This window comes from Pinus tabuliformis, chromosome 2_2, assembly GCF_031772625.1.
Source record: "Pinus tabuliformis cultivar Carrire ecotype Pingquan chromosome 2_2, CPIR1, whole genome shotgun sequence".
NCBI classification, from domain to species: Eukaryota; Viridiplantae; Streptophyta; class Pinopsida; order Pinales; family Pinaceae; genus Pinus; species Pinus tabuliformis.
The window spans coordinates 1,314,337,717-1,314,364,540 of record NC_142300.1 but is presented as its reverse complement, the minus strand read 5'-3'; the positions used below and the strand labels follow the sequence as shown (position 1 = coordinate 1,314,364,540).

Sequence of the window (26,824 nt, the reverse complement as noted above, 5' to 3'; positions counted from 1 at the left end):
ATTTCCTGTAAAAGGACATCTTAGTGAACCACATTTTGGTGTCATTGCCGGGGAGAGTTTTCCAAAGTGATTTCCTTTTTATCTTACTGCAAAAGAATTGGGTTTTAAAAACGGGAGGTAAGAACCTGCGTACCTAGAAAGTAAAGTGCTTGCTTACTAGGCCACTTTTCAGCAAAAAATTAGAGCTTAAATAGGAATTGGTTTTTATGAATGACTAGGAATAGAAAGATAAAAAAAGAACAGAACCCCTCTCCAAAATCCACAAAACCCAAGGGATTGGTGAACATTGGGAGAACAACCTTTATAGACGGAATTGTGAGAAAAGCAGAGTCTCAAGCATCAGTAGGATTCTGGGTTGTATCTGGAAAAGGTCCTACTGTAATCCCTCAAGCAACAAGCTCACCATCTATAACTCACGTTGAGATTCAAAGCCAAATTGGAGGATATGAATAGAGTATTCAAGATACAACAAGCTTACATTCTGATCCTCTACAAGAGGGAAAATCGTGTAAATTAAGAGAAGGAGAAGGAGAAACCAGTGGAACTGCTAAGGCAAGACCTCAGATGTATGAACAAGGGTCTCCTATGATCCCAGATCTAGACAGTGCTGCAAAGCCATCTCGAGTTGTTAATCCTCCGCTTACTTGAAAAACATCCCCTAAAAACCCTGAAGAGTATTGGCACATCTTTGACCAAATGGAAAATCAACCACATCAAGGTCAAGCCTCGACATTGGAATACCCCATAGTCGACCAAGTGGCCAATGCCCCCATGAAGGCTATTCCTCTGTAGAGCATCCTAGATTTTCATGGGATGATCACAGAAGATCTTGATGCCTTCCTGTTCGAATTTGATGTCCTCTGCAGAGGATATGACTACACCACTGACCCTTGAAAGCTAAAACTATTCCCTTCTACTCTTAAAGGAGTAGCTTTAAGATGGTTCATGGGTCTGGGTGGACGTACTATTAATTCTTGGGATGATATGAAAACCTCCTTCCTCACAAGATACCAGGACTTTTGGAAGACTAGGGAGCTAAAGAATGAAATATTTAAGATGGTTGAAAAGGATAATGACACTCTAGAAGAGTACGTCGAATGGTTTCATTATAGCTTGCAGAGATATCCACACACCACCCTACCAAAAGAATTCCTAAGAGCTATCTTAATTAAAGGAATGAAAGAGGAGTGGTTAGAAACTCTAAATTTAATGGGGAAAGGAGATATTTCTCAGGAAGATTATGATGAAATCGTTCGCTTATGTATCAAGTGTTCGCAAGGAAGCTCATGCACAAGAGCAGCAAGCTGAGATCCCATGAGCAGGGGAAGCAAGCCACACAGTGGAGGTGTAACACAAATGGAAATCGGTAACCTCTTGGAAGATTTCAAAACGGACATCCTAGGCACCCTCACAACACAGTTGAATGTCCTACAAGCTAAAAAAAAAAAAGCTTTAGTAGAACAAAACTTGACCATTTTTTGTCCACATTGTCGGAAGAGGCACATCCAATGGGAGTGTCCATTATACATGGTTCAGACATGCGCTATCTGTACCAAGGATCATGCCACTGAACAGTGTCCATCACTCCCGGGGTTGAAAGCAGTGTTCAAGGAAGTAGAAGAAGAGACAGAGCCAGTATATCTAATGAACCAACGTCGACAGTGGCAGGCCAAACCTCCAGGTATGTCACAAGATGCATCCCAGTTCTTTCCTTCTTCATAGTTTAATCAGCATAGAACCTTGGGGCAGCATGGCAAGGCCAATCACACGACTCGAATTGGAAACCTCAACCATTCCCTATGATACCATGGTCAACTCAATCCTTTCCGGGTAATGGCTAGCCAAATTCTCCTTTTACTCCTATTTGGCAAGGAAATCCCTATCAATCCCAGTGGCCTGCCTCCACTTCTCAAAACCTGAATTGGTCTACAAATTGGCAGTGACCTTTGGGAATATCCAACACTCCTATGGGGACAGGTCCTCAATCTCAACCCACATTGTTAGCTCCTTATCCATTACAACAAAATCCTTAGCCTCTTCTATGCCCTCAACTGCTAGCCCAACTGAATCCAAATCCCAATAAAAGACTGGTCTAGCTGGTGCAAATTGTAGAAAGCTCGGACTATGAGATTAAGCAAACGTAATGTAATGAACTTAGATTGAGGTCAGGACATATCATCACCCTGGAGGAAAATAGGGATCAACCATCAATTGAGATCGAAACACCACTTGTAATTGATACTGAAACGAAACGAGGAGAAGAGACATATCAGCAGAAAGATCCAGAGGAACTCATAGTCACTTCTTCCCCGTTCCCCGAAAGGTTAACGATACCTAAGCCAATTTTTTACCCAGATTTTTATCTTGTAGGGGAACTAAAAAATCTTTGTATAAAAATTCCGCTCCTCCAAGCCATTCAAGACATTCCCATCTATGCTAAAATAATTAAAGAGTTATGTGTAAAGAAGCCTATGAGGAAAGAAAAAACTTCACCCACCATTCATGTTGTAGGAACCTTATCTGATTTACTCTTGGGAGGGGAAACTTTGGTAAAGTATGAAGATCTTGGGAACCCCATAGTGACAGTTCAGATATATGGCCGCTCTTTTCCCAATACGCTGGTTGATTTTGGTGCAACCATTAATATTTTAACAACATAAACGTCTCAAGAACTTGGTATTACTGCCTTGGAACCAACCACCACCTTACTAGAACTTGCTGATCGTTTGCTCATAAGGCCAGAAGGAAATCTACAAGATATCATGGTTTCTATTGATTAATGGGAATATCCAATAGATTTTCTTGTTATAAACCTGGAGAGTGGATTGGATGGGCACTCTCTGATACTAGGCCGACCTTGGTTGGCGACATTTGATGCATATATAGGCTGCTGGGAGGGCAGCATGACTATTGCAAAGGAAGATGTTGTAAAAACTCTTGTTTTATACCTCCCTGCCAAACAAAGCCTGCCCATTATAAAAATATGTAAACAACCACCAGCATACCTGGAAGAAAGCATCCATTCACCACTCACAGTAGCAGAGGCACTAGAATTCAAAGATCACACTGAAGATGGCGTTATCAATAATTTCATCAATCAGCCAGCTGATGTGAGAAATGTAAAGTGTCAAATGCTGAAAGCAATCCTTGATAATGAAGCATTGGAAGATCCCTTGAAGGATATTGATGATTAGCACATCCAGACGACTGTTGTTCATAACAGCAAGCCGATGGAAATTGAACCAGGAAAGTTTTAAACATTAATGATAGCTTGGACAATGATCAAAAACAAAAGCTCATTCAGATCCTGCAAAAATATAAAGGGGATTTTGCCTGGGATTATCCCAATATGAAGGGTATAGACCCACAACTGTGCACTCATCACATCTATACTAAGAAGGATGCTTGACCTATCTGGCAGCCTCAGTGGAGATTGAATCTACACCTTAAGGATATTGTGAAAGAAGAATTACAAAAGCTGCTCGATGTGAATTTCATTTATCCTAATTCGAATAGCAAATGGGTTTCTCCATTGGTGGTCGTCCCCAAGAAAAATGGGAAGTGGTGTATCTGTGTAGATTACCGAGAGTTGAACAAGGTGACATAGAAATATCATTTTCCTCTCCCATTTATCGATCAAATACTTGATACCTTGGTAGGGAAGCAATTATTTTCCTTCCTGGACGGCTTTAGTGGCTACAATCAGATTTAGATCGCCCTTGATGACCAAGACAATACAACCTTCACCTATCCATGGGGTACGTTTGCTTACATAGTGTTACCATCTGGCTTATGCAATGCCCTAGCCACATTTCAAAGAGCTATACTTAGCATTTTTGCTGACCTTATAAACGAAGGACTTGAGATATATATGGATGACTTTACTCCATATGGAGATGACTTTGATCAAGCACTGCAAACATTAGAAAATGTTTTAGAATGATGCATTGCTACCAGTTTATGTTTAGGCAATGTCAAGTGTCACATGATGATGACTGAAGGTGTAATCTTGGGACATTCAGGTAATTCTTTTACTGTCTATTCCCTGTACTCAGACAGAGGTACGTAGTTTCCTGGGATATGCAGGTTATTATTGTAGGTTTATTAAAAACTTTTCAGAAATTTGTTGCACCTTTATATGCTTTAACTAGAAATTTTGATTTCAAATGGTCTGACAAATGTGACACAACTTTTACAGGTTTAAAGAAGCTAGTCTCGATGGCACCAGTATTACGTGGACCAAACTGGGAGCTGCCTTTTCACATATCCATGGATGCATCAGATGCAACTATAGGCATTGTCCTCGGTCAGGAAGAGGACAGGAAGCCTTATGCTATATATTATATTAGCAAAAATCTTACTCCTGCAGAACTTAATTATACAGTAACAAAAAAAGAATTCTTAGCTGTTATTTATGCAATAAACAAATTTAGACATTACATAACTGGCTACCAAGTTTTTTGGTATACGAACACTCTGCCATTCGGTATTTAGCTAAAAAACCTATCACAAATGGTCGAGTGACTCGTTGGCTATTGCTTTTGCAGGAATTTGACATTACTATTAAGGATTGTCTAGGGAAGGAAAACCCAGTTGCTGATTTTCTGTCTCAAATCCCAAAGGTAAATGATCCACTAGTAGTGGACGACCAATTCCCAGATGAACATTTGTTTGCCATGATAGTCAGGACGCCATGGTACACAAATGTGGAAAATTATCTAGTAGTAGTGTTATCAGGAATAGTGTCTATGCAGAGCTGCTAATCCCACTAAGGCTGGTAGCTAACTTAGAAACAAACACACTAAAAAATACTTTCGTTTTCCTTTATGAGAAATAGATAAGAGAAGAATAAGGAGACCAACCTCTGTCTTGCGCTTGGTTCCTTGCTCGATTCCTCTCTCTTCTGGTAGGTCTTTGCCACTTGCTTCCTTGTCTACCCAGCTTCAAAGAGTACATGTAGAATCAAAGCAACATAACACTATCCAAGAACATAGATCTATTATCATAAACAATATAGGATCAGATGTACATTGACCACATAAATGCATAAATCATCAATTATACAAGAATATGGAGGAAAAATTGAATAGCTTTATTGATAATCAAGAAAGAGCAAAGAGAAGTACAACCGAATATTCTGACCCAGCATCATCCTCTCAGCAAGTAAGCCCTTCTTCACCTCATGAAAAGCTTAGATCACCCAACACTATGATATTGCACCAAGAAACCAACAACACTTCCTTACAAGATACAAAATTCCAGCCTCTGGATCTCTGGGATGAGGGATCCATATATAGATGTCTGCAAGGGAGGTGAGTCAGCTTTTGAGATTTGATTAGTGTCTTCTCTCTGATAGTTCTTGATTCCACTTGGAGATTGATGATCTCTTACTCATCCCTGGTCGAATTCAGAGAGGCAAGTGTCACAAGAGAGGTTTCTGGAAGATTCCATGCTCCTCCACCTTGCGGATTGACCCTGCCATTTGTCCCTTCTCGCCCATCGCACCCCATAGAAGGGTTTTTTGACATGCATCACACCTACTGTGTGTATTCAGGTGGGATGCAACGCACTTTGCCTATGGAGCAGGTGAAATGGTCCAGTTTTGACCAGTTCTGAGTAGTTGTTCATGGAGAACTTCTAGGAGATGCTGTAATTAGTTGACCTTGTTCTTTTAGGGGTTGGAACAACACGTTTAGGGACTTAGGAGCCCTTGGTTTATGGACATTTATGCTTGGGGTTGCATTGCCCAAAAATGTCTATAACAGTTTCCCCCTCAAGCATGAGGTCATTAATCTTTTTGATGTCGGGTGAAATGCTTTATCATGAGGATCTGAAATTTTTTCGAGCTGGAAGGCGAACTGTAATAAGATACAATACAATACATTATCTTCATTTTATTTTCATGATCTAGCTGAGGCGGGCATTCCCATGCTCAGCTTTATAAATTCATTTTCATGTACATAGGACAGAAAATCGTCTGAGTGTAGACTAATGATTCTGGTAGAGCCATCATCCCTTAGATTGGATGATTATCTGTGTAGCAATGATGTACATTTGATGTCTTTATTTTCCTGAATATATATCGCGACTCGGATGGATGAAACTAGATCCAGGGTCTTCAATCTCGTTCTATCTTCACTCAAAGTACAAGTCGATCCATGTGAGAGATGTTTTGGAGTCGAACATGGAAAGACATCGCCTGATTACCAGCCAATGATGTAAGCTGTTAATAGGCACGAGAGGAATCATCGATAATGATAATGATCCTCAAGGTACTACAGTACAATTCACGTGGTGTGAATAAGGGACTTGGCGTCGAACACCATGCAAAATTTTTCGGTCGAAGGCCATTGATGTAAACCTGTCGCCGGAAGTGAGAAACTTGCCATTGAGGCATGCAAGCTTCAAAGTATTGAAAGGGTTGTTCCTAGATTAACTTCTTGGATAATGAGATGATGTCGATAAGAAGCGATCTGTCATAGGATGGCCTTAGTGAATCCCACATCAATGACATGGAACGGAGCAAATGATTTTGATGGAGGTGAAAACGATCTGGTGATATACGGTTCAGGGTGGCGGTCATGAAAGAATGGAGCGAAAAATGTATTATAGTGGGTGAGACACAGGTGAATTCTCTGAGTGACTTCTCTTGAACATATCGAAGACACTGACATGATGGATTGGTAGCATTAACCCTAAATGTGGATGGTGTGATGGAACCATGGTGATGTGACCAGCGAATGGAACAACCCAACCCGACTCGGATGCAGAGTGAAAGTGTCATGTTCAAGAGCGACTTGCTACCAACAAAGTTTCTTCAAGTTTTCTTCCCAATTTTTCCCCAGTCATTGCTGACCAGTACCTCTTTATTTTTGTCAAGCTTGAGGAGGATAAAATATGCTTGTTCTATAATTTTCCCTTCGGGCAAACCCATCGCTATGTTTTAACGAGCCTAGCGATAGTGAAACTCGTTCTTGTCTGTTATGGCAAGTTTGTCGCTATTAGGTTTTAACAAGTTTAATGACAAAGATAACTCGGTCCTTTTCATTTTTAGAGAGTCTGAAAAGGGATGTAAAGGAAACTCCAAAAAATACTTTTTCGTCATCTAATCCCTTAAGTCCGAAAACGTATAAAATAATATGAAAGGGATGAATTTTCGGTAATTTTAACGAAAATTACAATTCTTTTACTCGTAAAACTAGGTAATTCTTTTACTGCCTATTCCCTGTACTCAGACAGAGGTACGTAGTTTTCTGAGATATGCAGGTTATTATTGTAGGTTTATTAAAAACTTTTCAGAAATTTGTTGCACCTTTATATGCTTTAACTGGAAATTTTGATTTCAAATGGTCTGACAAATGTGACACAACTTTTACAGGTTTAAAGAAGCTAGTCTCGATGATACCAGTATTACATGGACCAAACTGGGAGCTGCCATTTCACATATCCATGGATGCATCAGATGCAACTGTAGGCACTGTCCTCGGTCAGGAAGAGGACAGGAAGCCTTATGCTATATATTATATTAGCAAAAAGCTTACTCCTGCAGAACTTAATTATACAGTAATAGAAAAAGAATTCTTAGCTTTTATTTATGCAATAAACAAATTTAGACATTACATAACTGGCTACCAAGTTTTTTTGTATACGACCACTCTGCCATTCGGTACTTAGCTAAAAAACCTAATCCCTTAAGTCCGAAAAAGTATAAAATAATACGAAAGGGATGAATTTTCGGTAATTTTAACGAGCTGAACAAGACAAGCGCTTGATCTTTTTGTGTAATAATCCCTCAGGTCCAAAAATATTAAAATCTAAAGGAGGGATAGCACTTCCGATCACTTTAACGAGCTGGAGAGGCCAATGGCTCGGCAATCTTTTCATATTTTATGAGTCAGTTGAGAAGAGCTTAAAGGAGACTCGTTTTTTAGGAACGAGTGATAGATTCGGGTAGCAACTGATTCCAGGTAAGGTTTGGAATTTTCCAATCATGGTAGTGTCACAAAGATGGCTAACAAGATCACTCTTGCAGCTGTTCCTCAAAAGGGGTAAACAATCAAGTGGAGGTGAATGATCGGCCAATATAGAGTGGAGGTGATGATGAGAACACGACCAAGGCTTCAAAGGCTGAAGTGCTACATTCACGATGGTTATTTACTGGAAATTGGTTCATTTTTTAATGAGCTTAAATGCCGGGGCAAACACTTGCTCATTGCTTATGTTTATTTTTTAACGAGCTTGAATTCCGCGTTAAAACTGCTCGAGGCAGGTTTATATTTTAACGAGCTTGAACCCTATGCTAACATTGCTTGTGGCTAACTCGTGCCTGTTTTAGCATCACGCGCGCTCTGTTATGCGACCAGCTAGGTCTGCGTTCAACTGCCACCGCCATGGCTGCTCCAGGGGGTGCGGAGCCCTCTCCCACCCCTCCGCTTTCACCAGTAGAAGCCTTCAGAAGCATTCTAACACAGAGAGGAAAAAAACGAACTCATCCTGAGGTCCCTGTTAGTGTCAGTCCTTCCAGCCTTCCTCCAGTGATCAAACGTGCTCTTACAAAGTGATTTTGAAGTGTCAAGGTCAAATTTTGTCATTTCAGTAAGTCTTCAAGCAAAATTTGGTCACTAGGCATTATGTCTAGGGTTTGCTTTCACACTTTTCAAATTTGTCCAAATGTCAGTCCCTGTCATCATTCAACTGAGCCTATCATCATTCAGAGGGTTGCTATCATCATATTAGGTTCCATTGGGTCATGTTACACCTTATTCATGCTTCAGTTGTGCCTAGGCAAGGTCATTTCCCTCTCCTAGGGTTTTGAAGGCAATTTCTCTTGGATGGTCAAATCACCAGCAAAACTTGTTTCCTGATGTTCATACACCTTTCCCTATCCTTAAATTACCTTATCAAACACTTCCCATCCCTTAGATCCGCCAAATTCCTCATTTTTGCACAAACCATAGTTTCTAGCTACAACCTGGCAATTTTCTAGGTTTGGCCTGTGTTTTGCCCTTTTCGACCCCTTCCCCTCACTCAATCTATGAGATTCCACTTTCCCCTGCTTCCTAACATCCCTCCCCACTATCTCTTGTTTCACACATCGGGACAAGTTTCACTCAAATGATGTTTCAGAGCAATAAAAGATGAATTCTGGAAAACTGAGAGAGTTTTTTGTCCATAACATGCCAAAGAAGAAAAACCTCCTTCACTTTTTGCACAGGTGTCATGGTTTTAGAGAAATGCCAAAATTACAATCGCCGGATCCAAGGAGTTTGGCCAAGGCACAAAAAGGAGAAAGAGGCCAAATCCCCTCCGTATCTTGGCTGAAGCTTCACTCAAAGATCATGGCACTCAATAGCCTAGCCACAACTCAAATCCCAAAAAATTCTGAAAGTTTTGGGTAATTTTGGCAATTTTTGGAAATTTACAGGTTTTGGCTCCTCAACGGGTCTCACCCCCGGTGAGACCCTTTGTCATGGCAGCTCCTTTTTGCAAAAACTCAGCATTTCTAGATTTTTCATGCAAAGTTACATATGCCTATGGATGGACTTGAGTTTTCATGGAGTTTTGGGCCTCCAAAAGGTCAAAATACATGCAAAATTCGACTTTCTGCCCCTTTTTTGAGTTGCAGAAACCAGTCTTGGGAGAATTACGTTTTGACAGGGAAAATGACCTCCAAATCAAAAAATTCTAGTTGGGTTGGAAAGTAGACTCATAGACCTTTCCAACGAGCTATCCTGCATCCAATTTTGACACCTGCAGGTGCCTCAAACAGAGCTCCAAAGGGGTGCGACGCGTTGAGCAGGGGGGCGCGACCCGTTGAGCAGATTTTGCCAGAATTGACTTGTTCAGCCCAAAAAACGCAAATTTGACTCTTTTTGACTTTTTGAGGTTAATGATGGTCCTCTTGGATGTAATTGTGACACTTTTTAGATACTTTACTCTTGTTTAACACTTCTAGAAGATTCATTTATGTAAAGGGTAAAAATTGAATGTATGAACTGGTTTCCAAGTTTATAGAGGCAAGTTGTTTTGACTGCCTAGATTGTAGTGCTTAGTTTAGAAGTGGTTGAAACAACTCCTAGGATAGTGAACTCGACCCATAGAGGCAGGGAAAGAGGTTAGATCATCTATATTATGTACTTTCTTGCTCATTTTCATGGTTGGACTCTTGAGGGAGAAGCTATCATTGTATTATTCACTGTATCTCTGCAATTTTTGGCTAAGGAAGACCAGGGTTTTGCAGTCATCTTTGGGATTCTTGTGGACTCATGTGTTGATGGTGTGTTTCTCAATGTTCTTGTAAGCTTTTTTATGTGATTCATTTCCTTTCTTTACTGCTGCACATTAAACAAATGAAGTGTTAAAGTAGGAATTCATGCTAGCCATGCTCTGCTTTTAAATTTGTTTAATTTCCATGTTTTCTACTGTCTAAAGGGAATTCAAAGTCATTGTTTGCTCTCTTTAGCTCCTCATCTTTCATTCCTGATCATCCATCTCAAGTTAAGGCATCAATACTGTTTCCTACCTCGCCCCAAGGAACCCCCTGCAGAAACTGTGTCCAATCCCCGCACCCAAAATTGCAATTCCTCAATTTGTCACCAAAAACCCTAAAAACCTCAAATCAACCTTTTTAATCAGTTTACTAGCCTAATATCAGTGTTACCTCGTTGGTCATCTCATCCCATTGAAGATCTACCGAGATTGACCGGAGAGAGCCTTCTCCTGCCCCGTAGGGCTAGCTACGAGGCTGAATGGTTTGATGTAGCCTTGAGGTTTACCTTTCTCAGCTTGAGGTGAAATTTCAAGCGCTAACAGTCCCGAAGTTTATCAAAAAGCTGGAAGAAATCCCAGAAATCGCTTTTCTGGAAGACCAAACAATCAAAATCGCCCTTGCCTTGGCTGACAGAGGTTTAGTAGGGCAATTTATGGGTCGGTGGCCAACAACAAAATCGACTGATGAATGGGTGCAACGAAACTAGAGACCCCTGCTTCCCAACAATGTGATCAGCTACGCGGTTGGAAGGGGCTTTTTCATCTTCGAATTCACTACCAAGGAAGACCGAGATCTGGTATTCAGAAATGGCCCATATTTCATGGGAAACCAAGGTCTCTTTCTGAATAAATGGACACCCGAATTTGACCCCTCAGTCGATGTTCCAAAGGAGGTCCTTGTTTGGGTTCGGCTTCCCAATCTGCCAATACACTGCTGGAGCTATCAAGCTCTGCAAAAGATAGGAAATGGACTGGGCAGATTCATCGACAAAGCTGATAACAAGGGCCAATACACCTGTGCCAGAATCTGCGTGGAAGTTGACCTAGAAGCTGGACTACCGGAAGCCATCAAGCTTTCAGTGGGAGATTGGCACCACTTCCAGAAGCTGGACTACGAGCAACTGCAATTTAAATGCAGAATCTGCCATGAGCACGGCCATTTTCAACGAAACTGCCCCAAAGCACCATCAGGGGACAAAGAGGAAGAAGAAGGATGGAAGGAAATAAAAAAGGGAAAGGTAGTCTCAAAGCCAAACGAGAAGAAGTAGACAAGACCAAAGGGGAATCCCCAGTCCAATGACAAGACCAAACCAGTCTCAAATGAAGGCCCATCCACAGTTGAAAAGGGGGAGGCCTCAGAGAAACATGAAGAAACTGAAGATCAGCCGAAGAAAAGGAAAGATACCGAAGAAGAATCAAATGCCCATCTAGGCAAGGCAGATCAAGGGGAAAAAGCAGGCAATGACGAGCACATTAGACTTGCCTTTGACTCAGGGGAAGAATCAGAAGAAAGAGAATCTGAATCAGACAGCTCACACATTTCTCCTATCAAATCGACCAGGGGCCGGAAATCCAAGAAGAAACAGAGAGAGGAGAAAACCTACATGGATGTTCTCCAAGGTTCCCAGAAAACTCTCAAGGGAATGATGAATACCAGATCCGGGCGCAAGAATAACAAGGCTCCAAAAGGAGCCACTCCCCCCCACTCCAGTAAATAATGAAATACGTCTCCTGGAATTGCAGAGGATTAGGTAGCAGGCTGAAAGAAGAGGCCCTGAAAGACATTGTGAGGTTGCATATGCTTGAAATCTTTCTCATCCAGGAGACAAAGCTGGAGGACACTCTTCTCCTCCAATCCAGCAAAACATTCTGGCGCAAAGGCCCTGGTAGAGCTGTCAGTGCTAGAGGTGCCTCTGGTGGGATTGCCTCCTTCTGGGACAGCTCCAAATACGACTTGATTCAAGAAGAAAGTTTCCAGCACTGGATTTTCACTCAGCTCCTTCACAAAGACTCTGGTCAACAAGTAAGTATGTTTAACCTTTATGCTCAGGTCTTACCATTGGAGAAAAAAATTTGTTGGGACTCGCTCCAGTCCTTTCTTGTATCGCACAATCCAGAAAACATCATTATTGCAGGGGATCTGAACGTTACTCTAGCTGCTGAAGAGAAAAAAGGTGGTTCCCCTGTAAGGGATCCAACCAGAGAATGGGTAGAAGATATCATGATTGGCTGGGATTTGGAGGACATCAAACCATCAGCTGGGAAATACACTTGGTCTAATAAAAGATTAGGCCCCAGCCACATAGCTGCTCGATTGGACAAATTCCTAGTTCAAGCCTCCTTCCTTACTAGCGGGCTAATGGCATCATCCAAAATTCTACCCAACTGCACCTCCGATCATAAACCCATAAGTCTCGAGCTCTCCATGGATGGTTTTCTTGGCCCCATCCCATTTAGATTTAGCCCATTGTGGATTCAGCAAGAGGGTTTCAATGAGGTGGTTTCTGAAGTCTGGAACCAGAAAATATAGGGATCCCCTTTCTTCGTGTGGGAAGAAAAGTTGCGGGCTCTTAAGAGAAGACTCAAGGAGTGGGCTAAAGCTTTGAAAACACCTGCTGCCAAGAGAAAAGAGTCTATAGAAAACCTTGCTACCCTCCAATCATCAATGGAGGATTCAGTTATTACCCAAAGTCTGCTCCAAAAAGAAGTTGAGTTACAAAAAGCCCTTCATAAAGCTAGTAGGGACGAAGATGAGTATTGGAGAAAAAAATCTAGAAACTTATGGTTACAGGCCGGTGACAAAAATACTAGTTTTTTCCACAAGCATGCCGAAGCTCGAAAGCAATTCAAAAATGTTTCAGAAATCTGATTCCAAGATGCAGTGGTAAATGATTTTGAAGGCATCAAGAGAGCAGCATTCTCCTTTTTTAAAGATCTCTATTCAGCACCTGATGACCAGCCTATAGATCCTCAAGCCTATCCGTATAATCTAATCCCCTTCTGTGTGCAAGACCCTGTCAATAATATGCTGACTGCCCCGATTAGCATGGATGAGCTCAAGAAAGCCTTGGATTGCATGGAACCGGATAAAGCGCCAGGGCCTGATGGGTTCACTGCTAGGTTCTTTCAGTCTTGCTAGTCAGATATCAATAAAGACCTCCTGAGAATGGTTAGGAAGTCCCAATTCTGCGCAAAGATAGGAGGCAGCACCAATTCAGCCTTCCTTGCATTGCTTCCGAAAGAGAAAGGAGCCTCAGATTTCAGTAGATTTCGACCCATTTCGCTGTGTAATACTAGCTATAAACTGATTACCAAAATAATATCCATTCGCCTCAAGAATATTCTGCCGGACATCATACCGGAGAACCAAGGAGGCTTCATCAAAGGGAGAAAGATATTTGATAATATTGTGCTGGTTCAAGAGGCAGTTCACTCAAGTGGCCAGAGAAAAGAGAAAGGAATGGTAATAAAACTCGATTTGGCTAATGCCTTTGACAGGGTGAGGCATGACTTTTTGTTTGCTGTTATGACGAAAATGGGCTTCTCAATAAACTTCATAAATTGGGTGAAAGCCTGCATTGCCTCTCCTTGGATTGTACCATTGGTAAATGGACGATCGACTGAATTTTTTACAGCTTCCAGGGGATTAAGACAAGGTTGTCCGCTGTCCAGCTCGACTTCTGTCGGCAAGTCCAAATTCTGCCAGGCCTCAGAATGGTGCATAATGTCAAAGACATAAACCATGCCCAATTTGCCGACGATACACTGCTACTAGGTGGAGCGAGCATTAATTCGGCCAGATATTTCAAAAAGGAACTGGACATATATAAGGAAAGCATCCAGCAGCAAGATAAACTATTCAAAAAGCATAATCTATGGCTGGAATTGCTAAGCCAAAATTCTTGCTGACATAGCTAGGCTACTTGAAATGAAAATCTGTCAGGACTGGGAATCATTCAAATATCTTGGGATCCCAATTTTCAGATCCATCCCTAAAGTTGCCCACTGGATGCCCCTTTTGGACAAGCTTAAGCTCAGAATTCAAGCATGGGGAGCCTCCTGGCTGAACACTGCTGGGAAAATAATCCTTATGAAATCTGTCCTAACAAGCATGCCTCTTTTTCAGCACTCCATTCTCCTTGCCCCCAAAACCTTTCTCAGTAAAATGGATGGTATGCTGAGGATAATCCTGTGGGAAGGGGGGAAAAACAATGAAAGAAGACTTCATTTAGTAAATTGGGATACCATTAAGAGACCATTCATAGAAGGAGGTCTGCAAATGAGAGACTTGGCTGCTCAAAATCTCGCTCTAGGCTCAAAATTTTTGTGGAATATTGTGGTAGGGAAAATAAGTTGGAGCAAGAAAGTACTGTGGAAGAAATACTTTCAAGGTCAACGTTTGAGATGTTTGGACCTTCCTCCAAAAAACTCCAAAGGTTCCCCAATATCCAAGCTTTGTTTCGCAGCTCTGGAGAACTTCAGTCCCAACCTCTACTGGATCCCAGGTAATGGGAAAAAAATTAGAATTTGGAAAGATCAGATTCTTGGAGATCAGCCACTACACCATATAAAAGGCCTGGCAAATATTAAACTATGGCTGCATTTCAACAATAAGGAAACATTGTGGGACATCTCCAACTGGACGGAGGATGCTGACAGAAGATGGGACAGCTAGAATCTAGGTGAGGTACCACACCATTTGCAATCTGAAGCTTCATTACTATTAGACAAACTGCAAGGAAAATCTCCCTTGTCAGCAACAGCCAAGGACAAAAGAGGGTGGGGCTCCCATACTGGTACCTTCTCGGTTGCTGAAGGATACAAAAGTTTGATTGTTGTCCCGAATGTTCCTCCAGACCCAACGCAATGGAAATTCATATGGAGCTTCCCTTCTCTCCCAAAAATAGACTTCTTCTGTTGGACGCTTGCTCATAACAGTGTTCTCACAGGAGATAACCTGAGAAAATGGGGAATGGAAGGGCCATCCAGATGCCCATTATGTATATCAGAGGAAGAAACATCGGATCATCTGTTGTTGCTGTGCCCCTTTGCCAAGGCAGTTTGGAAGGGGGTTCTGAGCTCAAGGGCGGACAAGATTGAGCTGCCAAGAAATGTGCCAAACCTGCTTCACGAGTGGGCCAAGCTATCATTGTTCTGCCTCAACAAAAAAAACCTTCTTAAGACTGCATGGATGTGGACCCCTAAATTCATCTGTTGGAAGTTATGGCTGGAAAGGAATAACAGAATTTTCAGAGGAGAAATCTGCACATCAAACAACGTTATATCCAAAATTAAAGCTATTATGGGAGAGACATTGGAAGCTAAGCTAGCCTTAAGGAATGAAGCGAAGCTGGACAGAGAGGAGGAGATGTGGCTGAAAGATATTGTCGCAAATAATCAATCCATCCCTATTACGCCAGCCCCTTGCCATGCTGTGTGGGAAATACGCCTGGAAGAACAGGAATTCCTAAAGTGGAGATCGGCCCTAGATGACCATTGTCTATTCTTTGACGAGGCCTCTAAAGGCAATCCTGGAGCTGCGGGTGGAGGTGGAGTTCTGCTGAATTCCGACGGCACTACTTTACTCAGATATCATTGGGGTCTGGGAATCGAATCAAACAATAGAGATGAGGCTCTAGCTTTGTGGCAGGGGCTGACTCTGGCTATTAAACAGAATATTCAATCCCTGACGGTTTTTGGAGACTCTCGGCTCATCATTCAAGCAATGAACTCACTCTCGAATCCTATGCAGATCCATTTAGGCCGAATTCTCAAGAAAATTAGACCCATGCTGGCCAAGTTTCGGAAAATTTCCTTCTACCACATAATGAGGCAGCTAAATTCTCAAGCCGATTCGGAAGCCAATCTTGGCTCAGCCAGAAGCCAAAGAACCCTTTCAGTCAACTCTGAAGAATCTCTCTGCATCATCCCTTAATAGGCTTACCCAGGAAAACTGTTATTTATGATGTATTGGGGATCAGCTACTGAACCAACAATCTCGGATACCCATCAGGCTTTTGCTGTTCTAGTTTCTAGGAATCAATTACACCAAGCTCCAAGGGCAGGCAATCAAGAAAAGTTAGATGCTTTGGAATCTCTGTTCCTGGCAGGCTCTATACACTCTGTTCCCAGCAGAATAATGAACCGAATTGGGTGTTGTTGATTGATTGGATGAATGCACTGTACAGGTGTGCTTCAGGTAGAAATAAAAGAGTTTATTACTGCTACCCCAATCACATTTCGAAAGAAAGCCAAGAATGGCAGCAATAAGTCTGGAACTTTTCCTGTCTTTCAACTCTTAAGCTTGTTGAGACTGTTAGCAGCACAAACCTTTCCAGGAATATCGATTAACTACAGATAGATGATCTGGTGACAGATTATTTCATATCCATTGGTTCCACCGAATTGTCTCTTGCAAAGGGAAATATTAAACTAGCATTAGCGCAAGCTGAACTAAACATTGTACCTAATAGTGCATCGAATATATTAGTTAGCGACAGCAAGTTGTTTTCCCAAGGAAAACGCAATCCCTCTTTTTAAAAAATGTCCTTATCTTGGGACATACATTTGAAAGCCATAATTGAAAAACCAAGGCGCTGGTTGGTTGAGGTTGATGATCAGAGATGGAAGACGGCATATCAAATTCCAGGTTGAAGCAACTCAGATCCGAAATTTCCTACTGGAAACAGAGATAGAGGACGGCATTTCAAATTCCAGGTTGAAGCAAGTCAAATTCTGAAATCTCCCAGTGGCAACAAGTAACAGCCAATGATTGTGTGGACAATCGACCCTTTAAAGATGTTCAGAACCATTTAGGCAGAGACTCTGTGAATTTACTCCCCAAAAGATGACTCTGTGACAAAGCATGTCCATGGACTCACTGTGTAACAAGAAATCTGAGAGACAAGAAAAATGAGGAATCTTTTTTGATGTAATAAGCACACGGTAGCTGTTTTGCCGCCAATCAAAAAAATTAACCGTTAAAGTAAAAAAAAACATTGCTTGTGGCTAGGTTTATTTTTTAATGAGCTTGAACTTTGTGGAAACATTGCTCGTGGTAAGTTTGCATGCCCCCCAAGCTTCATTGCATTCAACACGGTGGTTGGAATGAAGGTCTACCTTCGAGATCTTTGAAATATTCGACTTGGATTTTACGAGATCATAGTCAAAGACTCGATTTGGAAAGGGATTTGTTTCATTTTTTAATGAGGTTGACACTGGAAAAGAACTATCCTCACAATCCACCGTATTTACAGTGTTTGATAGAAAATCAAAAACTGGGATGATTAAGGTCATTGGAATAATCTTCGTTGTAATCCAGGAGATGGGAGTGATGGTGGTAATCTTCCCATGGTGCCTACCCTAATATCATTGACTGAATGATTCCTTTGTCTGTAGAATGTACATGCGACCAAGGATTTTAAGAGGTACCATATTCCTTAGACCTATCTATCCATACACTCGATGAGCATTGATTTGGGTTTTCCCCCAGGCCAAGAAAATTGATTACTACAATATTTCTAAAATGGCGATGATCCATGCTGACAAAATGTTTAGGAATCTTCCGAATCCATTAGATATAGAAGATTTCATATTGCAGGTTTCCACTGTGGCCACTTCCGCCAGATTACTCAGAGGTGGTAGGGAAAAAGTACCCATTAAGGCAGGGTCTTTTAGGAGACCTACTCCGATATTTTGAAGCAAATGGTTGCTTCCATGGATCATTGGAATGCTTCCCGTAACTTGTGAACTGTTGGGGAGAAATGTTTGTTGGTCGACGATTGTAATTCCTCCTTGAAAGGGAAATGCAAGAAGTAGGTCGACACAACTGCGGCCATGGCATATATCCAGGGCCTTCCCAGTAGGATGTTGTAATCGAGGTTTCCGTCGATTACTTTAACATCAATTTCTACTATTTTTCCCCCTAGTTCAACTTGCAAGTTACTTAAAATCCTGTATGGAGTGTATGATCATCCATCAAATGCTTTTAACATTGTTGATGATCGCGACAAGGGTGGTGAGCCTAAATTTTTCCAGCAACTCATCGACATAATACATGTAGATGCCCCCTCATCAACAATTGTTCGATGAACAGTTTTGTTGAGGGCTTTCACTTGAATAAGGAAAGCTAGTTGAGCTGGTAACTGAGGGTCATATCCTTTGTGATTAAAGGATACAAGATTGGAATCCATTTGGTCAATCCCACCTATTACTGATAATAGATCCTGCTTTTGGGAGAGGCAATTTTGCAATACCTCAAGTGTCGACATAGCGGACGACGATTGGGCCAAGTCCTCTGCTATATTATAATTCTGTGCTACTTTTGCACGAGGATTAAATGTCAATTTGTGTACTACTCCCTTTGGCGACTTTATCATTGGTTCAGGAATGATGGGTGGCACAACTTCGGTCAAATTTGTTGTCGAACTACTAGGTTGTTCATTAGCCTTGTTATTCGACAGCTGTGGATTCCCGTAATCTTTATTCCTTGTCAAAGCATCATTTTGCTGCTTTGAGATAGACAACATAAGCACTTGGGATCGGGAAGCATTTTGATTAGCAACCAGTTTGGTTCTCGGGTTTGGAAACGGATCAGTGAATACTGCTGAGGTTTTTGAACTCTTAAAGAGTTTCTTAACTTCAGCTTTATGTGGACAATCTCTCGTCCGATGATCCTCATCGCATATCTGACACCCCGCAGGGGGTTTCCTTTGCCCATAAGGGTTTGCAAAAAGTTTTTCAGGAGATGAATCATCCTGCTTCTTTTTTCTCCCTTTCTTTTTCTTCTTGCCCCCTAGTTGCTTCAGTTGTTTGCCCTTGTCGGTCGACACGGCATTTACCTCCGAGGCGAGAAGTTATTCTTTTGCGTTTTGACTGGAAATCTTACAGGCCTTTTTAGATGTAGCCTTTGTTGATTTCGTGTCTGTCGTACCAATCACGCCATCGCTGGCATGAGATTCATTGTTCGATTTAGGAGGAGGGGGGACGGAAAATTCCGGTTTGGGATCATCAGGGATTTTATCATAGAGCGTGCCAGACTGAGTATAAATCAAGTCTAAATATTGCGCACGATCAATAACTTGCTCTTCAGTGACGACTCTTCCTTTTGCCACATCTTCTGTAATGGAAGGTAATAATGACTGAATAAACCATTCAGCTAAAAGCTGATTAGGAACATACATTTTTACCATTCTACGACGACGTTGCCACTCATGAATATGATCGGATATGTGAGTGGCCGTTGTTTGCTTGAAGTTGGTAAGAAGTTTTGTTCCCATTTCGTACCTTATTGGTAACTGAAAATGGGTTAGAAAGGTTGTGGATAGGGTACTAAAGTTGTCAAACGAAGCTTTGGGTAACTCGATATACCATTTTGCTGCCGGACCAGTTAATGTCCTCTGGAAAAGGCGAAGTCTAATCAAATCATCGTTTAGGGTGTTTGATGAACACCACAATTGAAATATCATCACATGATTCGATGGGTCTTCACCTGGATTTCCATTAAATTTAGGAGTATCTGACGGAAGTTTATGCGAAATCGCTGGCCACCAAGGGGCGTAAGCAATTGGATTGTTTGTTAACCTATTTAGATCCAGTAACTCCAAAGTTGCCACGAAGGGTAACTGTTGATTCAGGTTTGTCGAAGCATACCCAGGATATGACGGAATTTCCTGAGCAGTTAGTCTTTGCATACCAACATAATGCATTTGATGCTGGTAACTTTGGTAAGGTTGATGGGCATAACCATTGTAGAACGATTGATTTTGACCGTTTTGAGTATACGGTTGCCCACTATTTGCAAATATTTGTTGCTCGGATCCTTGGTATACTTGTTGGAATTGTAGTTGTTGGTATTGCACGAGCCATGGTTGCGAAGCCATGCGTTGTGTTCTGCCATCGCTGTGTCGGATGACACAGTCCTTGATGTCGATGGTTGTTCAGAAATTTCTAGTCTATCCAAAAGATTGCCTAGTGATTCTACAGGAGCTTCCGATGGTGGTATACTAATTTCTGACGAAGAAGGATATAGAGTGATCCCGACTCCAAATCGCGATGGAGTACTCGATGGAGGATCCTCCACAATCTCTTCTATAGCAATCAAACTAGGTGGAAGAGGTAGACCGTCAGGTCCGTAAAATATTTCTGGTGCCGAAGAAGGTATAGAATCTGCAGCGACAGATGTTTGGGGAATAACACCTTCCGAATCAGCTGCAGATGGAGTTGGCTTAGTAACACGGGTGTTTACCTTCACACTAGGATCAGTTCTACTGTCCTTTGGTGGCTGTTGAACTTCTTCTGTAAAGGCAGGGATACCAGAAATTTTTGGAGTAACCAGAGTCTCCGATGGTGCTGGAACACTTGTTCTAACTTTACCAGGGGATTTGGAACCGGTTAAACAAGTTCGCTTTGTCCGTAACAGTTTCGACTCTGGAGACAAAGACGGTTGACTCGTAAGCCTCCACGAATGATGGGGTTTCAATTGACTTTCTTCCATGGTTGCGGATTACTCGATCAAATAAAAATCAAAGGGGAAGTATGTTTCTGAATTAGATGAATTTTAGACGCTTTGACACAACTTGTTTTTTCGATTTTTAAGAGTCGAGAGAAAACAAAAGATGACTCTAGTCGCCTTTTATTTTAATGAGCCTGAAGTGACAAGTGCTCAGATGGAACTTTTACATTAAGGAGTCTGAAAAGGAATGAAAGGGACTACTCTGGAAATCTAGAGAGAGGGATTACCAAACCAATCGCAAAACTGCAGAATACTTTTTACGGTATGATAGTCAATCTTCCCGAATGCTGTGTTCAGTGCATCGCGATCGATAGGGCGGCAGACACAACTTCCTATGGATAAAGGATAAAGCCTATTGTGGTCTCCCAAAATATACTCGACGGTACGTGGGAGCACAAGTCCGTACTGGCACTTATCATCTCAAAGTGGAGGAATCACCCAACCAACAGTGAAAACAACAGTTACCAGGCTTTACGACGCCAAAATACGTCTCTAGCCTAGACTTCTAGACGTTGTGCGTTAGGTTCCAAAGCGTTTTCAGATTCATTAAATTTATTTTATAGTTGATCTTGCTTAAGAAATTTTCCTTTCAGGTTCACCACGTGATGTAGATGTACAATTCCTAAAATGAAATCTAAGATGATAAACAGTCGTTTAATCTTCTTTCTGCAATGAAAATCCTAGCTACTAAGGAAAGAGAGATGTCCTTCTTTCAACAAAGAGCATAAAGCACACACTATGTGCACTGTCCTAAATCAAACCAACAAGCAGTCTAAATGCAAATGCACATGCATGTATTTGTTTTCAGCCTTCTTAATGTGTGAATGATAAAAAGAAAGCTAAGCGCAAATCTGAATTATTTTCCAAAGCGACAATTACTAACAAGTTTCTTTTCAAAACAAAATGAGGACAATGACAACACTTTGCGATTTGGAATTGAAAACTTGCTTTCGACACTAGAAAAAACTACTAATTCAGATCAAATACAAGATTAACAGTGTAATCGACTATCAAGAACAATCAGATTCTCTTCTATGACTGGAAACGACACTTGCAACACTTTCAAATCAAGAAACGATAGTACAATTACGCTACTTCTTTGTAAAGGAGAACTAAAAATGACTCAAAAATACATAAAAACAGTTACAGTTCTTTGCACAATGGAGGTGGAATAACAGCAAAGAAAGGGGTTTCAAACAGAGGTGTACTGACTACAGGCATCAAAACTCCTGAATAGAGTTGAAGAGAGTGAACACAGAAACCAAAATTTAGGAACAAGGCCTTGTCTGATCAGCGCACCTGTAACAAAGTGAAACTGAAATGCAACGCCCTACTACACTCGAGAAGTGTGCTGCATTTGAAGTTCAGAGAACAGACAGTGCACTGGACTAGGGACGAGACTTTTATTGGATTCTGGGTCATAGTTTGCAATTCAGTTCAGGGATTTAGGCCAAGAAAGTGGTAATCAATAAATCAATCACAGGGGTAGATCTAAGGAGGTTACTAGAGCCACCACGATGGCAATTAGAAAGCTTGTAAATCAATCGTTTAATTCATAAACAAAACCCGGAGATTGACTGAAGCAGCATTGATCTACTTTGCACTTGCATAGCAAATGCAGTTCGAAGGCTAGCTGGCTTGACTTCAGGCTCCGTCTGTAAGTTTATAAAGTAAACAAATGTAGATGAATAAACAATCTACTCGCTCCCCAGCGGAGTCACCATTTTGCTATCGGGAATAGTGTCTATGCAGAGCTGCTAATCCCACTAAGGCTGGTAGCTACCTTAGAAACAAACACACTAAAAACTACTTTCGTTTTCCTTTATGAGAAATAGATAAGAGAAGAATAAGGGGACCAACCTCTTTCTTGCGCTTGGTTCCTTGCTCGATTCCTCTCTCTTTTGGTAGGTCTTTGCCACTCACTTCCTTGTATACCCAACTTCAAAGAGTACTTGTAGAATCAAAGCAGCATAACACTATCCAAGAACATAGATATATTATCATAAACAATATAGGATCAGATGTACATTGACCACATAAATGCATAAATCATCAATCATACAAGAATATGGAGGAAAACTTGAATAGCTTTATTGATAATCAAGAAAGAGCAAAGAGAATTACAACCAATTTTTCTGACCCAACATCATCCTCTCAGCAAGTAAGCCCTTCTTCACCTCATGAAAAGCTTAGATCACCCAACACTATGATATTGCACCAAGAAACCAACAACACTTCCTTACAAGATACAAAATTCCAGCCTCTGGATCTCTGGGACGAGGGATCCATATATAGATGTCTGCAAGCGAGGTGAGTCAGCTTTTGAGATTTGATTAGTGTCTTCTCTCTGATATTTCTTTATTCCACTTGGAGATTGATGACTCTTACTCATCCTTGTCGAATTCAGAGAGGCAAGTGTCACAGGAGAGGTTTCTGGAAGATTCCATGCTCCTCCACCTTGCGGATTGACCCTGCCATTTGTCCCTTCTCGCCCATTGCACCCCATAGAAGGGATTTTTGACATGCACCGCACCTACTGTGTGTATTCAGGTGGGATGCAACGTACTTTGCCTATGGAACAGGTGAAATGGTCCAGTTTTGACCAGTTCTGAGTAGTTTTTCATGGAGAACTTCTGGGAGATGCTGTAATTAGTTGACCTTGTTCTTTTAGGGGTTGGAACAACACCTTTAGGGACTTAGGAGCCCTTGGTTTATGGGCATTTATGCTTGGGGTTGCAGTGCCTAAAAATTTCTATAACAAGTAGGGAAGATGCCCAGGCATTTGATAGCGAGGGAGAGGAAACATATCGTTCAACACAACGCCCGATTCTCTTCGATTGGCATATATCTTTTTCACACAGGGTCCGACATGTGTATACGAAAATGCATTTGTGAGGATGAGATTAATGACATCCTGAAAGCTTTCCATGACGTGTTATGAAACCAGCTCAATAAAAGATAGAAAAGATAGATCAACGCCTTAGAATTCAGCCTCTTCGAGGGGGCAACCTCCTTTACATTACATAAATGAACAATTCTTGGATGATACAAATGAAAAGACCTCCTTTCTATATATAGGAGTCTACTTTGGAGGTCACTTTGCAAATCGAAGAACATGGCATAAGGTACTACAGATGGGTTATTATTGGCCCACTATTTTTAAAGATGCCAAGAAATATGCCTAGGCTTGTGATAGCTGCCAAAGGATGGGCCGACCTAGCCAATCTGATCAAATGCCATTGTAACCCCAACTATCATAAAACCCTTCTAATGATGGGCATTGGACTTTGTTGGCCCATTCCATCCGCCATCAAATCAAAAAGCCTACATATTGGTTGCCATAGATTATGTGATGAAATGGGTGGAAACAATAGATTTACCAAGAGCCATAGAGGAAGCCGTGATTAACTTCCTCTTTGGGTTATTCGTGTGGTATGTTTTACTGTGGGAAGTGATAACAGATGGGGGAGGGAAATTTGTAGGACACAAGATTACTGCCACTCTCAGAAACTGTTGGACACCTAATCCTAAATGGGTTAGTGTGGAAGCTGAATAGACTAAGTAGTCCAAGATACCTTGGGATGTGAAACCCAACGGTCACAAAAATGTACTATAAATGTATCTCAGTTGTTAATAAAAATTGTACTTCATGTTTTATCTTTCATATTTTCTCTTGCTGCCCATGTGTGTTTAACATGGTATCAGAGCAGGCGTATTCCTGCCCTGCATAATTAATTTGAGCCATTTGTTTTATGGCTTTTCTGTGCAGTTTATTTATGCCATGAAATTCATGAATATTTTCTTATGAATATTCAGCTAAATTTTAGCTGCAACCTATTAATACCACTGCCTGCACTGCTCCTCCATATAATCAGCTGCTCCTGACATTGCATGCGCTCTGTCCTGAGAATCTTCTGCCTGAAATCCGCTGCTGACTGACATCTCTGACCACTGCCTCTACCTTATTCCCCTCAGACCTGAAATAACCTACCTCTGCCTGTGCTGCACATCTGTCCATATCATATTAACGTTGTCCCATAACAGTTGAATGTGTTTGAATATTAATGTTGTGCGTTGAACTGGCCTGACATGCTGATAATTGAACGCTGGTCCAGCTCCTATTGAATGTGTTATGGTTCGGTATTGAATGCATTTGTAGTATCAACGGATTATTGAGTGGTATATGCGTGGGAGACAGATTCGTTGAAGGGGCTCTGCGGTTTTTGGTATACATCGCTTTTGTATATGCAAGAATTTAACAGTACACTGACAATTTTGGGTACTTCAACCTGTCTTTTCTTTGCTTTTTTGTTTCAAAATCAATGGAGAGTCATCAGAATTGAGGGCTTGATTCTTTGGAAGGCTTTGGACAAATAAATAGTTCTGATGGTGTAATTGTTTGAGAGGGCAACAATTCTGGCGGATTATTTGGCGGATGATCTTGGTCATAGTTGTTGTTCTTGTTATAACTTCATACTGAGTTGTGAGGACGGGTCAATGACGGTATTGATTGTTGTGAGTGAGAGGAAACGTGGGGTTCCTTTATTTCTATAAATGGAAGGTTAGTGTTGGGAATCGAGAGTTCTTGGATTTTTGTAGGTTGAAGAAATCAACTGTGTTGTATTTGTGCAAAGAAACTGTAAGCATGGATCTTGGACTTACGTTGACAAATAAGTTTGTTTGATTCGTGTTGTGAGTTGTTGGGATTTTATCATTCGGCATAATCTTGGACATGGGTCTCGCAATTTGAACAGTTATAAGGGCGGAAACTTTGAATTGGTTAATTTATTGTGCTTTCAATCATTGGAGAATTTCAGGTTTTCCTATAGCCATTGGCAGAGCTATTTGATGCCTGCCTTGTAGTATGGTATCGGAGCACCCACATTACAAAAATTTCTTTCAGGCGTTTCCTTTTTCAGGTGTTTGGAAAATCCAGTTTTGAATGTTTGGAGAGTTGTGAAAACGTAAAGGCCAGAACAATAGTTCGGCACGGCTCCGCTTTATGATTGAGAAGACCGTCCATCAGAAATGTAGTTCGGTCCACCTTTAATTCGATTGATCCTTCCCAATCGAAAGCCAGCCTGTGGATAGCCGCCTTAAAGCCCATGGATATATAAATAGATTTGCTCTATGTTTTCACAGGAAATTTAGCAATGATTCATCGATTTGTTAGCGCCTATTTTCCTGAATAAATAATGAAAGGAAAGGGGAAGAGGACATGGTTAGAGTCAACCATTGGTGAAGATTTAAAATCCTTATGGAGCTCCAGATATCAATGTCACATATGAATAATTGGAGAAAGCGTTGAGAGAGGGACGACTTCAGCACTTTAACGCTGCCCATTTGGTATCAGTGGCATGAATGAATGATTCAGAGCTTGAGCCGGTCTAGGTCTCACGAGGTGGTGGTGGCTCTATCTTGCAAAGAACATTCAATTTTGCAGCATCCGACAGGGAGTCATTTCCAGGCCTTTTGGTATCAACGAGATTGACTCTTTCGAGCAAATCCACTAATCTGCAGCATTTTACTGTTTTTTCATATATTGGCTCTATATGATTATGGGCAAGATTTGCAGCCATCAAGTCCTAGCTGGTCATCAAACTTTGTTGTTTGTCGAATTTCTCCCGGATCATCTGAATGCCAAATATCCATCCAATATATATTTGTAGGTATTAACTCATTTTTCTCGCCACCATTAGCAGCTTGTATAGTCGAGTTGTGAAATAAATTCCCACTTTCTTGTTCATCAGAAGTTTTGCATACTCCAGTTGCATGACTATTGATTGTTGGCTATACATAGGTGTCTTTGATGGTTGTATAGATTGACCCCGATTTTCCACCTGCTCACTTGTAGTTATTTGCAGTTCCCACTTTTTTTTTCATCCACTAAAAATACTGATATCCAATTGCCGCATCACTGCTGGGTGCTCCATCAAATAAAAATGAAAACTTTGGATTACCTACTTGCTTAGCCCGAGCCATATTTTCAAATTCAGGCCCATTCTTTACAACAAATTCAGAAAGAATTTCAATATTCTGAAC

General features: G+C 41.3%; 1 protein-coding gene across 1 annotated transcript; it reads left to right on the top strand.

Annotated features, from left to right (window-relative positions):
- The first annotated feature begins 11,090 nt into the window (after positions 1–11,090).
- Positions 11,091–11,537, top strand: LOC149198363 (uncharacterized). Its single transcript, XM_089409026.1, has one exon. The coding sequence runs from the start codon at positions 11,091–11,093 to the stop codon at positions 11,535–11,537; it is 447 nt and encodes a 148-aa protein (XP_089265152.1).
- The last annotated feature ends 15,287 nt before the right edge of the window (positions 11,538–26,824 follow it).

Bases quoted from the DNA above. Each gene is read 5' to 3' on its own strand.
- LOC149198363 (XM_089409026.1), top strand. From the start codon at position 11,091: ATGGGAAACCAAGGTCTCTTTCTGAATAAATGGACACCCGAATTTGAC.